The sequence below is a fragment of the Ornithorhynchus anatinus genome, chromosome 2 (genome assembly GCF_004115215.2).
Source record: "Ornithorhynchus anatinus isolate Pmale09 chromosome 2, mOrnAna1.pri.v4, whole genome shotgun sequence".
Lineage (NCBI taxonomy): Eukaryota > Metazoa > Chordata > Mammalia > Monotremata > Ornithorhynchidae > Ornithorhynchus > Ornithorhynchus anatinus.
This window is the reverse complement of record NC_041729.1, coordinates 140424418-140435763: the sequence shown is the minus strand read 5'-3', so window position 1 is coordinate 140435763 and position 11346 is coordinate 140424418. Positions and strand designations below refer to the sequence as shown.

The 11346-nt window shown below is 51.0% G+C and overlaps 1 protein-coding gene and 1 long non-coding RNA gene across 2 annotated transcripts; both read left to right on the top strand.

Moving 5' to 3' along the window:
- Positions 1-2108: 2108 nt before the first annotated feature.
- On the top strand, positions 2109-6178 carry LOC114809138. Its single transcript, XR_003756894.2, has 4 exons — positions 2109-2172; positions 3974-4043; positions 5037-5121; positions 6163-6178. It is a non-coding gene; the product is annotated as an uncharacterized LOC114809138 (long non-coding RNA).
- A 3-nt stretch (positions 6179-6181) lies between these two features.
- On the top strand, positions 6182-9459 carry LOC103167712 (ecto-ADP-ribosyltransferase 5-like). The gene is made up of 3 exons (XM_029058220.1): positions 6182-6874; positions 7485-7574; positions 8858-9459. Exons 1-3 carry the CDS (start codon positions 6238-6240, stop codon positions 8962-8964), a joined length of 834 nt encoding a protein of 277 aa, XP_028914053.1. The 5' UTR covers positions 6182-6237; the 3' UTR covers positions 8965-9459.
- Positions 9460-11346: the final 1887 nt, after the last annotated feature.

Genomic DNA, 11346 nt, shown 5'->3' with positions numbered 1-11346 from the left:
GCCCAGTGGCCCCCAGGACCACTGGTAACAGAGTCAAGGATAATGCCAATGTTGTGGACTTGAGAGATGGTGGAGGATGGTGGTAGTGTCCACAGTGATGGGAAAGTTCAGAAGAGGAGAGGATTTGAGGATTTGGAAAAAGAGATGAGGAATTCAGTCTTGGACATATTGAGCTTGAGGTGCTGGCAGGACATCCTTATAGATTGTCCTGAAGGTAGAAGGAAGTGTGAGATTGAAGAGAAGGAGAGAGGTTGTGCCTAGTGAGGTAGATTTGAGAGTCATCAGCGGAGGTGTGGGAGAGAATGAGCTCTCCCAAATAAGGTGTAGATTGGGCATAAAAGGGGACCCAGAATTTAGATGGGGATTTGGGGCAGCTGTGAGAAATCAGGTCAGGGGTTGACAGTGAGGGGCAGGGGATCATGGTGAAGTCCAAGAACCTTAAGGGCCGCTGCATCTAGACTTTTAACTGCAGTGACCACAGTTTTCATTTTCTAATCTGGTGAGACTCTCTGGCTCGAATCGGTCCGGGCTTCCGGACCCTGGGCTGAAGTGACCCTGGTTTTCAGTCCCTGGCTTAGAGTGATCCTGGTTTCCAGTCTCTGGGCTGGAGTGACTCTGGTTTCCAATGCCAGTCAATCATATTTATTGAACATTTACTGTGAGCAGACCACTGGACTAAGTGTTTAGAGATTACAACATAACAATATAACAGACCCATTCCCTGCCCATAACCAATTTATAGTCTAGAGAGGGAGACAGACATTAATGTAAATTTAAAAATTACAGATTTGTACTTAAGTGCTGTGGGGCTGGGGTTGGGGGAGGAGGAGATGAATAAATTTCCTGGGCTAGAATGGCCATAGCTTGGAGTGGCCCTAACTTCCAAGCTCAAGGCTGGAGTGGTCCTAACTTCCAGTCCCCGGGTTGGAGTGATCCTGACTTCCTGTCCCTGACTTTGAGTGACCTTAGCTTCTAATTCCTGGTCGGGAGTGCCCACAGCCTCCAGTTCCTGGTCATGAATGGCCATGGCAACCATTTCCAAGTCTGTGGCTACCAAGACGCTGGTCCTTTCTTGAGGTTGCAATGGTTCAGTGATGGCAGTGGCAGAAGGAGGAATGGTCTCTCAGTGTGATTTTGGGTTGGGCGTGTAAAGTGCCAAGAGGGAATAGGTAGAAAGGTTTGGTCTGACACTTAAAATGGTGGTAGGTGCTTGCTCCCCAACATGCCTGTCTTCCCCAGAATGGGACATTCATTAGAGACTGATTATAGTATCTTTCTCTCCCACTAGACTGAGAAGAAGCACGGCATAGCAGATAGAGCATGGGCTTGCGAGTCATAAGGTCATGACTTCTAATCCCAGCTCCACCACTTCTCTGTGTTGACCCTGGGCAAGTCACTTCACTTCTCTCTGTCTGTAACCTCATCTGTAAAATGGAGATTTAGACTGTGAGCCCCACAAGGGACAGGGACTGTGTCTAACCTGTTTTGCTTGTGTCTGCCCCGGTGCTTAATACAGTACCTGGAACATAGTAAGCGCTTAACAAATACTGATATTATTGTTATTGTTATTATAGCCTCTAAGCTATTCCAGGATAGGAATCATGTTTATTACTCTAGTGTCTTCTCCCAGGAGGAGAGGGCAAAGTAAGCTCTCAATAAATATTACCGGTTGATTGATTAATCGATTGATCCAAACCCCTCTTGATCCTCAGAACCTGAGAAATATCACCTTTTCCTCCTCTGGTTGTGTCCTAGAAGGGAAGTTTATCTCTCTGGCCATGCCCAACGCTCTGGATCCCAGCTCCTAGGATCCACTGGGAGTGATGAGACACAAAGATGGGAAAGTGATTCCCACAGAGGTTGCAAGAGTCAGCCTCAAGGTGGTAGGAACAGAAATGTGAACGTGTGGCCTCTGGGCAACCGGAGCGCCAGTGGAGACACAGGGAGAGACAACACACCCTGTACCCCCCTTGTCCCTCCTTGGCTAATGGCTGGGTCAGAATGGGGAAAGCGTCTTTCCCCATGCCGCCACAGCAGAGTTTGGCAATGAAAGGGTGAGGTCTGGGTCTATAAAGGGGGAGACATCAAGCCCTCTGGCTGTCTGACTCCAGCTTTTCCTGGAGAGGCTCTCCCGGGATCAGCAGAGGGAGCCCAATTCCTGGATGCTGGCAGGTAGGTTCCCCCACACCACCCAACTGAGAATGCTTCCTTCCTCCCATCTCTACCCTAGACTCTGGGTTCACCCCTGCAGCTCTCATGGATCCACCTCTGGGGAGGGACCCCTCTCAGCGTTTGCCTTCTGGTGTGTGTGATTTAGGGAGCCTGCTGTCTACATGTTACTTGAGAAACTAAACTCCTGGAGAACCAAGAACTCTTCCTTTAGAGAGTTTGATTTGCTTTTAATAATAATAACTGTGGTACTTGTTAAGCGTTTTCTAAGGACCAAGCACTGTACTAAGCACTGGGGTAGATATAAAATAATCAGGTCAGACAAAGTCCCCGAGTCACTTGGGGCTCACAGAGTCCAAAGGAGAAGGAGCACAGATTTTTAATCCCCATTTCATAGATCGGGAAACTAAGGCACAGAGAAGTGACCTGACCAAGATCACGTGGCAGGCAAATGGCAGATCTGGAATTAGAACTCAGGTTGCCTGACTCCCAAGCCTGTACTTTTTCGACTAGACCACACTGCCAGCCTAACACTTAGCATTTTGTGAGCCCTCAAACTCTATCCTATACTAGATCATTCCCTGCCTCCCTGCCCTCCCACCCACACTGTGTGCAGAACACTGTACACTACTGGGTACCTACTCTGCAAGGGCTTGTTAGTGCAGGGACTTGGGAAACTTAGAGAAGCAAATCAGTCACTGCCTGTTTTATGGACCTGCAAAAAATGTATTGATTTATAGTATTTCAGTAGACTACAAGCTTCTTGTGAACAGAGAACATGTCTGTCAGCTCTGTTGTATTATATTACCCCAAGCATTTATTACAGTGCTCTGTCCTCAGTAAGTACTCAGTGAATATTACTGATTGACTGATTTTGAAATCTCCCTGTCTCCATCTCTGTTTTCCCACTGTAATACTTTATTCTAGGGTTTCTGCCTCCTTCTAGAATGCTTCCTTTTTTAAAGCCATGCTAGACCTGCCATCCATAGGTGATCATCCACATGTGACTCTCAGTCCTCTCCACACTAGATTGTCCTGTGGCTTCTGCCTGCAGTTGTTCTCAGCTGCAATTGATTTTTTTTAAATGATATTTGCTAAGCACTTACTATGTTCCAGGCACTCTACTAAGCCCTAGAGTAGATACAAGGAAATCAGGTTGGACACAATCTCTGTCCCACATAGGGCTCACAGTCTTAAACCCTATTTTACAGATGAAGCAACTGAGGCACAGGGAAGTTAAGTGACTTGCCACACAGCAGACAAGTGGCAGGTGCAGGGTTAGGACCCAAGTCCTCTGACTCCCAGACCCACGCTCTTTCCACTAGGCCATGCTACTGAAGAGCCTGTTGGGGCTTCAGCTTTGGCCAGCAATCAGTTGGTCTGAGAAGCAGAGTGGCTTAGGGAAAGAGCACGGGCTTGGGACGTGGGTTCTAATCTCGGATCCACCACTTGTCTGCTGTGTGACCTTGGGCAAACCATTTAATTTCTCTGTTACCTAGGTTACCTCATCTGTAAAATGGTGATTAAAATTGTGAGCCCCAGGTAGAACCACCTGATTACCCGGTACCTACACCAATGCTTACAAAAGTCCTTGGCACATAGTAAGCATTTAATAAATATCATCATTATTATTATTACTTCAGATTCCACTTCCTACTTCTTTAACTATCAGTGCCTCACTGGAAGTTTTTGTGGCTGAGTTAGCCAAATTGGGTGACAGCATTTGGCTCTGTTTCACTGCTGAATATCTCTGGCTTTGTAGGGTTTCCCCGGGTAGGCTAATAAATTTCCTTGTTCTCTTCAGGCCCGGACTTCACCGCTTGATGCCAAAACCTGATGAGCCCTGTTCACGTATTCTCCACAAACCCACTAAGGTCAGGAAAGGAGGAGCCTGTGAGTTCTGCTGCCAATCTGTGACAATGCTGAATCAGAAGAATCACCCAGGGGGTCCGGACCTCAGAGTGGGCTCGGGGCTTCTGCTCAGTCTTCCTCCAGCCCAGTTCTCCAGTCCACCCCACCCCCTTCAGCCCCCTTTGTCCTCTCCAAAGGGGTTGTTCCTTCTCTGGGAAGATTCCCCTCCAACCTCCCTTCCCCACCCTACGGAGGAATGCCCCCTTTCTCATGGTATTTGTTAAGCACTTAATATGTGCCAGACACTATGCTAAGTGCTGGGGTACATACAAGTTAACTAGCCTGGGCGCAGTCCTTGTCCCACATCAGGCTCGCAGTCTTAATTCCCAATTTATAGTTGAGGTAACTGGGGCACGGAGAAGTTAAGTGACTTCCCGGAGACCCCACAGCGGACAAGTGGCAGAACAGGGATTACTCATTCATTCATTCAATCCTATTTATTGAGCATTTACTGTGTGCAGAGCACTGTATTAAGCACTTGGGAGAGTATAATAGAACAATAAACAGTCACATTCCCTGTCCACTACGATCTTACAGTCTAATAATAATAATAATGTTGGTATTTGTTAAGCGCTTACTATGCGCAGAGCACTGTTCTAAGCGCTGGGGTAGATACAGGGTCATCAGGTTGTCCCACGTGAGGCTCACAGTTAATCCCCATTTTACAGATGAGGTAACTGAGGCAGAGAGAAGTGAAGTGACTTTCCCACGGTCACACAGCTGACAAGTGGCAGAGCCGGGAGTCGAACCCATGACCTCTGACTCCGAAGCCCAGGCTCTTTCCACTGAGCCAAATGCTTCCCCGCAGTCTTGAGTGGTGGAGACACTAATCCCATACTTGAGTAGTGTTAGAACTCAGGTCCTTCGACCTCCCATGCTCTATCCACTACGCCATCCTGCCCTGATATTAGTTCCTTTCCCACCCCCCATGACTTTCCTGTGGTATCTCATTGCAGCCCCCAGTGGAGTTGGGCGATGGGGTCATCTTTTGTGGTCACTGTCATTGTCCTCTGGGTCCAGATCCTGCTGCAAAGCCCTCAGGTACCACTCTTCCCCTTCCCCCCACGGGACTGTTGCCTCTGTTCTCACCATCGTGGGGAGGGGAAGAATGGGTTCTGGAGAGGCTCCACATTTCCAACCACCCAGCCATAGGAGCGGCCTCCGTTCAGAACCCTTGCCCAGGAGTCTCCAGCCTATGCCTTCCCTTGCTGTCTCTTTCTAACTCTGCTATCTCTCTTTATTTCTCTCTCGCGCGCGCATGCGCTCCTACATCTTTCTGTTGGTCCATCTTGCCCTTTTGGACTAATCCCTTCCTCATCCTCAGCTCCAACCTTCTCTCTTTCCTCCACACCCCCTCCTCCCCTACCCTACTGATAGTCTTCTTTGGTTCAGGGCTGGGACCCTCAAGATGTCACCCTAGAGGGTCAAGAGGGGACAGGCCCAACCCTGGCATTAGTTCCACCTTCCTGGAGATCCTGTGGCCTCTCCATCCCGTCCCACCCCACCAAACCCAGCCACCCTGGACCTCATGGGAGCAAGGCAGGATTGGGCAAGGGTCCTACCCCAGCCCCCTTGTCATAGTCCCCTGCTGCTCCCTACCAACACCACAAAGATCCCAGCTGTCTCCAAGGCCTCCATCTCCCTCCTGCCTCTTCCTGGATATGTCTCCATGCTGATCCCACAGCCTTCTTAGGAGCCAGAGTGGAGGGAGTTTGGGATGCAGGAGGAATGAATGGAAAGCGAAGGAGAGTGAGGAATGAAGAGAAAGGTGATACAGAAATGAAAGATCTAAGGCAGGAAGCGACACTGAAGGATGCGGAAGGGACTGAGACAAGAAGAAGAGTCACGATGGGGTAGAGAGAGCCAAAGAGCGAAAGACAGAGGCAGAGAGACATGGGGAGAGACAGTGAGAGACAGAAAGGAAGATCTCTCTGAGGGGTTGACCCTTGCTCCCCTTTAGCCAGTTGTCCAGCCACCGGACAGGGAGCGGGGAGAGCCGGGAGGGCCACCCTCAGGTTCCCCTGCCCTATGAGCAGTGGAAGGCAGCCATCACACTGCCCCTCCCCATCCTGTGCCCCACAGGCTGCAGAAGCCCAGCTGGGCAGGCATCTGGGGCCGTCGCCCTTCGATGACGAGTACGTGGGGTGTGTGGAGTGGATGGAGCGTAAGGCCCCGGAGCTGCTCCGCAAGGAGCTGGGCCAGAGCCGCTTCTTTGCCGCCGTGTGGGACCACGCGGCTGCCACCTGGGCGCAGCAGAAGCAGGGCCAGAGGCTGCCCGCGGGCTTCAGCGACCTGCACGGCACAGCCCTGGTGGCCTATACCAACGGCACACTGCTGAGGCACTTCCACACCGCTGCCCAGCGCTACGCCTCCTCCCGGACCCGCTACCTGGCACGCTTCCAGTTCAAGGCACTGCACTTCTATCTGACCCGCGGCCTGCAGCTCCTGAGGAGCCCCTGCTCTGACCAGCCCCGGCAGGCCGCCTATCGCCTCTGCCCGGCCTGGCTCCACCGGGGCCGAAGAGGCACCGTCCGCCTGGGCCAGCTCACTTTGGCGACGCTGGCCCCCTGGCCCGTGGCCGACTTCAACACCCTCCCGGCTTATGCCGTGTACAGCTGCTTCAGCGTCTCTCTGGGGCCATTCTCTAGCCACTCTGGCCACGGGAAGGTGCTGGTCTCCGGCAACGAGGAGTTCACGGTGGTCAGGGGGGAGGGCCAGGGCTTGGGAGGGCCAAGCTTTGCCCTGCAGAGCACCAACTGCACCTGCAGCCACTTCAACTGCGCCTACCTCGGGGGTGAGTGGGAGGATTGGGGGGAAATCAGTCGATGGTGGTGTGAAGTCTGAGAGAGGCCAATTGTAGGGGGAGCCAGGCCAGGGTCTGCTGGAAGCCAGGCTGCAGGTGGTCGGGGCGAGGTCAGAGAGGAAACCAGATTGTCACAGGCCGGGGTGGGGTCTGAGGCAAGTCAGATCATGGATGGACTAAGTCAGGAGGTCAGAAAGAAGCCAGGCTGTGGGTAGGCTGGGTTAGGGGGTCTGAGGGAAGCCAGGCTGCAGATGGGCTGGGTTAGGGGGTCTGAGGGAAGCCTGGCTGCAGATGGGCTGGGTTAGGGGGTCTGAGGGAAGCCAGGCTACAGATGCACTGGGTTAGGGGGTCTGAAGGAAGCCAGGCTGCAGGGGGCCAGAATCGAGTGGGAGAGAAGCCCGACTGCAGGGCGCTGGGGTGGAGTCTGAGGTGAGTCAGGCTGCTGGGTAGTCACGTGCCCCTCCGCTGAAAGAGGGACAAGGTCCAGGTGTGCGGTCACAGAAGAGGGAGTGCTGAAGACCAGGTTGGGACAGAGGACTCCTGGAGCAGGAGGGAGCGTGGAGATGCGGGGGAACAGACAGTTTAATTCTCTATTTTCCAGGAAGAAGAAGTGCCAGATGCATCTCCAGGCACAGAAAGAGACGGTCTCCTCGCTCATCCCGAACTCCATCACGCACAGCCCGGCGGGCAGGTTGTAAACTTCTCCAGGACAGAGGCGGCCTTCCTTCCTTTCTTCCTTCCTTCCCTCCCTACATTCCTCCCTCCCTTATCAACCTTTGCTGTCTACTCTTAAGTGCCCGGTACAGTGCTCCCAAACAATAGGCACGCGGTACGGTGCTGCTGGGCCCTTCTACTTAGGCTGTGAGCCCATGTTGGACAGGGACTGTGTCCAACCTGATTAACTGTTCCAGTGCTTAGAACAGTGCTTGACACATAGTAAATGCTTAACAAATATAATAATAGTGATAATAATAATGATGGTGATTATAGCATTTATTAAGCACTTTACTGTATGCGAAAACCTCAGGAAGATACAAGGCTATCAGATGGGGCACTGTCCCTGTCCTACATGAGACACACGGTGAATCTTATCCTTTTGTTACAGATGAGAAAACTGAGGCCCAGAGAGGTTAAGTGATTCGGCCAACATTGCAAAGTGGCCCAGTAGGAGAGTCAGGTCTGGAACTCTGGTGCCTTGACTCCCAGCCCAGTGCTTTTTTGCTAGAGTTACCAATACAGCTTTCTGCTCACGTGAAGTGCTCGATAGATGTCACTGCTGCTGTTGATTTCAGGGAAGCAGCTACTTCCTTGCTCTGCCTGCTCCTGCCCGAAGTGTCATGTACAGGGCATTGAATCAAGTCACTGTGCTCTGGGAGGGGTAGGATCTGGCCCCAGACTCAGAAGCTCAGTCGCAAGCATCAATCAATCATATTTTCTGAACACTTAGAATGGGCAGAGCACTATGTACTAAGTGCTTGGGAGAGTACAATGGTAGACACATTCCTTGCCCACAAGGAGCTTACAGTCTAGAGGGGGAGACAGACATTAAAATAAATTACAGATATGGACATTAGTGCTGTGGGGTTGAGGGTGGAGTGAATAAAGCCTATAAATCCAAGTGCAAGGGGGACTACTATACTGGATGCTTGAAAAGTCTGTATTAGACACAAAAGACACACTCTGTGTCTTTGAAGAGCTTGCGGTCTAATGGCTGAACTATTGGTCATGATGGGTGAAGAGGCAGACCCAGAAACCCCAGCCAGAGACACTCCTGGTCCTAGTCTCTGGTCCCTGGCAGGGATGTTGGGGACCCAGCTGTACCTTGGAAAGCGGGAAGAGACCTCTCCTCTCTCTGCATCCCTGGAATCAACAGGGGGCCCCAGGGCAGGGAGTCCCCGCTTCTGACCCTTATGACACCCGAGGCCTCAGCAATGACCCCCTCTCTCCTCTCCCCACCACCTTCTTTCCCTGCAGCTGCTGGAGCCAGAAACACAGACCCCGGATGTCTGATGTCCTTGCTCCTTCCCGGGCTCCTCATCCTGTTTCGCAGCGCTGGGCCGGATCTCTGGGCCGCTCTCTGACTGGGACACTCATCCCGGACTTTCAGCGCCACAGGATACTCACACTCAAGGTCACGAGAACCCTGCCCACCCCTTCCCTCCCCACAACCCGCTCCCCTCCCAGCTCCAGCCCCCTGTCTTCCTCACCCAGCCAGTTATCACCTTCCCCGGACATTTGAGTCCAGCTTCTGCCTTTTAATCTCTCCCTGGTCCCCACCATCCAGAGAGACCTGGGGGCTTTGAAGCCTCTTCTCATCGCAGTCAGTTCTCAATTTTCCACTCCAGTCTCTGGGTTTTCTGAGGCAGGTTTGTAAACCCTGCCCAGACATGAATTATGTTCTTTTCGCTTGATGAACGCTGTGCTTTAAAATCAGATAGACTGCTCTAGTATTGTTCCAGTGCCTTTTACTGTTCATTTTGCTTTTGCTTTTAGTTGTTTTCTTTCTGGGTTCAGGTTGAAATAGAATGAAGGGGACATTCTCTGGCCAGAGAATAAAAAACTCTTTTGTGTTTACAGTTGGTGTCTTCTGTGTTCATTTTCCCCTTTTCTAATTCTCCTGAAGAGGGAAAGGCAACTGATTTCCTGCATGATGCAGGGAGTGAACAGTAAGAGCACACTGATGCACTAACTGTGTTCGGAGCACTGTTCAGAGCAACTTCTGGTGCAGAGTGCTGTATTCAATCAATGGTATTTATTCAGCACTTATTGTGTAGAATACTGGACTAAGCGCTTGGGAGAGTTCAATACAACAGAATCGGTAGACACTAATGGACACCTTTCATTCATTCAATCATATTTATGGAGCTCTTACTTTGTGCAGAGCACTGTACTAAGCGCTTGGGGAAGTGCAATACAGAAATAGAGACAATCCCGGCCCATAATGAGCTCACAATCTAGAAGGGGGGAAACAGACATCAATACAAGTAAACAGACATCAGTACAAATTAAATTACAGATATACACATAAGTGCTGTGGGGCAGGGAGAGGGGGGAAGAACAAAGGGAGCAAGTCAGGGTGACAGAGAAGGGAGTGGGAGAAGAGGAAAAGTGGGGCTTAGTTTGGAAAGGCCTCTTGCAGGAGATGTTCCTTTGGTAAGGCTTTGAAATGGGGGAGAGAGATTGCCTGGTGGATTTGAGAAGGGAGGGTGTTCCAGGCCAGAGGTCATACATGGGCCAGGGGTCGATGGTGAGACAGGTGAGATCAAGGCACAGTAAAAAGGTTAGCACCAGAAGAGTGGAATGTGTGGGCTGGGTTGTAGAAAGAGAGAAATGAGGTGAGGTAGGAGGTGGCAAGATGATCGACTGCTTTAAAGCCAATGGTGGAGAAGCAGTGTGGCTCAGTGGAAAGAGCATGGGCTTTGGAGTCAGTGCTCATGAGTTCGAATCCCAGCTCTGTCACTTGTTAGCTGTGTGACTGTGGGCGAGTAACTTCACTTCTCTGTGCCTCAGTTCCCTCATCTGTAAAATGGGGATGAAGACTGTGAGCCCCACGTGGGACAACCTGATTCCCCTATGTCTACCCCAGAGCTTAGAACAGTGCTCGGTACATAGTAAGTGCTTAACAAATACCAACATTATTATTATTATTATTTTTGTTTGATACGAAGGTGGGTAGGCAACCCCTGGAGATTTTTGAGAAGGGGGGGTGACATGCCCTGAACGTTTCTGTAGAAAGATAATCCAGGCAACAGAGTGAAGTATGGACTGGAGTGGGGAGAGGCAAGAAGTTGGGAGGTCAGAAAGGAAGCTGTGGTAGTCATCTAGGCAGGATAGGATGTGATTGTATTAATGTGTTAGCAGTTTGGATGGAGAGGAAAGGGCAGATTTTAGGGATGTTGTGAGGGTGAGACCGACAGGATTTGGTGATGGACTGGATCTGTGGGTTGAATGAGAGAGCGGAGTCTTGGATAATGCCAAGGTTACAAGCTTGAGAGATGGGAAGGATGGCGATGCTGTCTACAGTCCAGGAGAGGTCAGGACATTTACTATGGGCAAAGCACTATTTCAGGTCCCTACTATACTGGACACTTGGTGACTCTACATTAGAACAAAAGATGTGCTCTGTGTCTTTGAGAAACTTAGTCTGAGGCAGGAACAACAATCGGTGAATCAATCAATGGGAGATAATGAGCAGCTACTGACTGCTAGACACTGTACTATGCACATGAGAGAGTACAGCAGCGTGGTGCAGTGGAAAGAGCACGGGCTTTGGAGTCAGGGCTCATGAGTTCGAATCCCAGCTCTGCCACTTGTCGGCTGTGTGACTGTGGGCAAGTCACTTAACTTCTCTGTGCCTCAGTTCCCTCATCTGTAAAATGGGGATTAAGACTGTGAGCCCCACGTGGGACAACCTGATTCCCCTGTGTCTACCCCAGCGCTTAGAACAGTGCTCTGCACCTAGT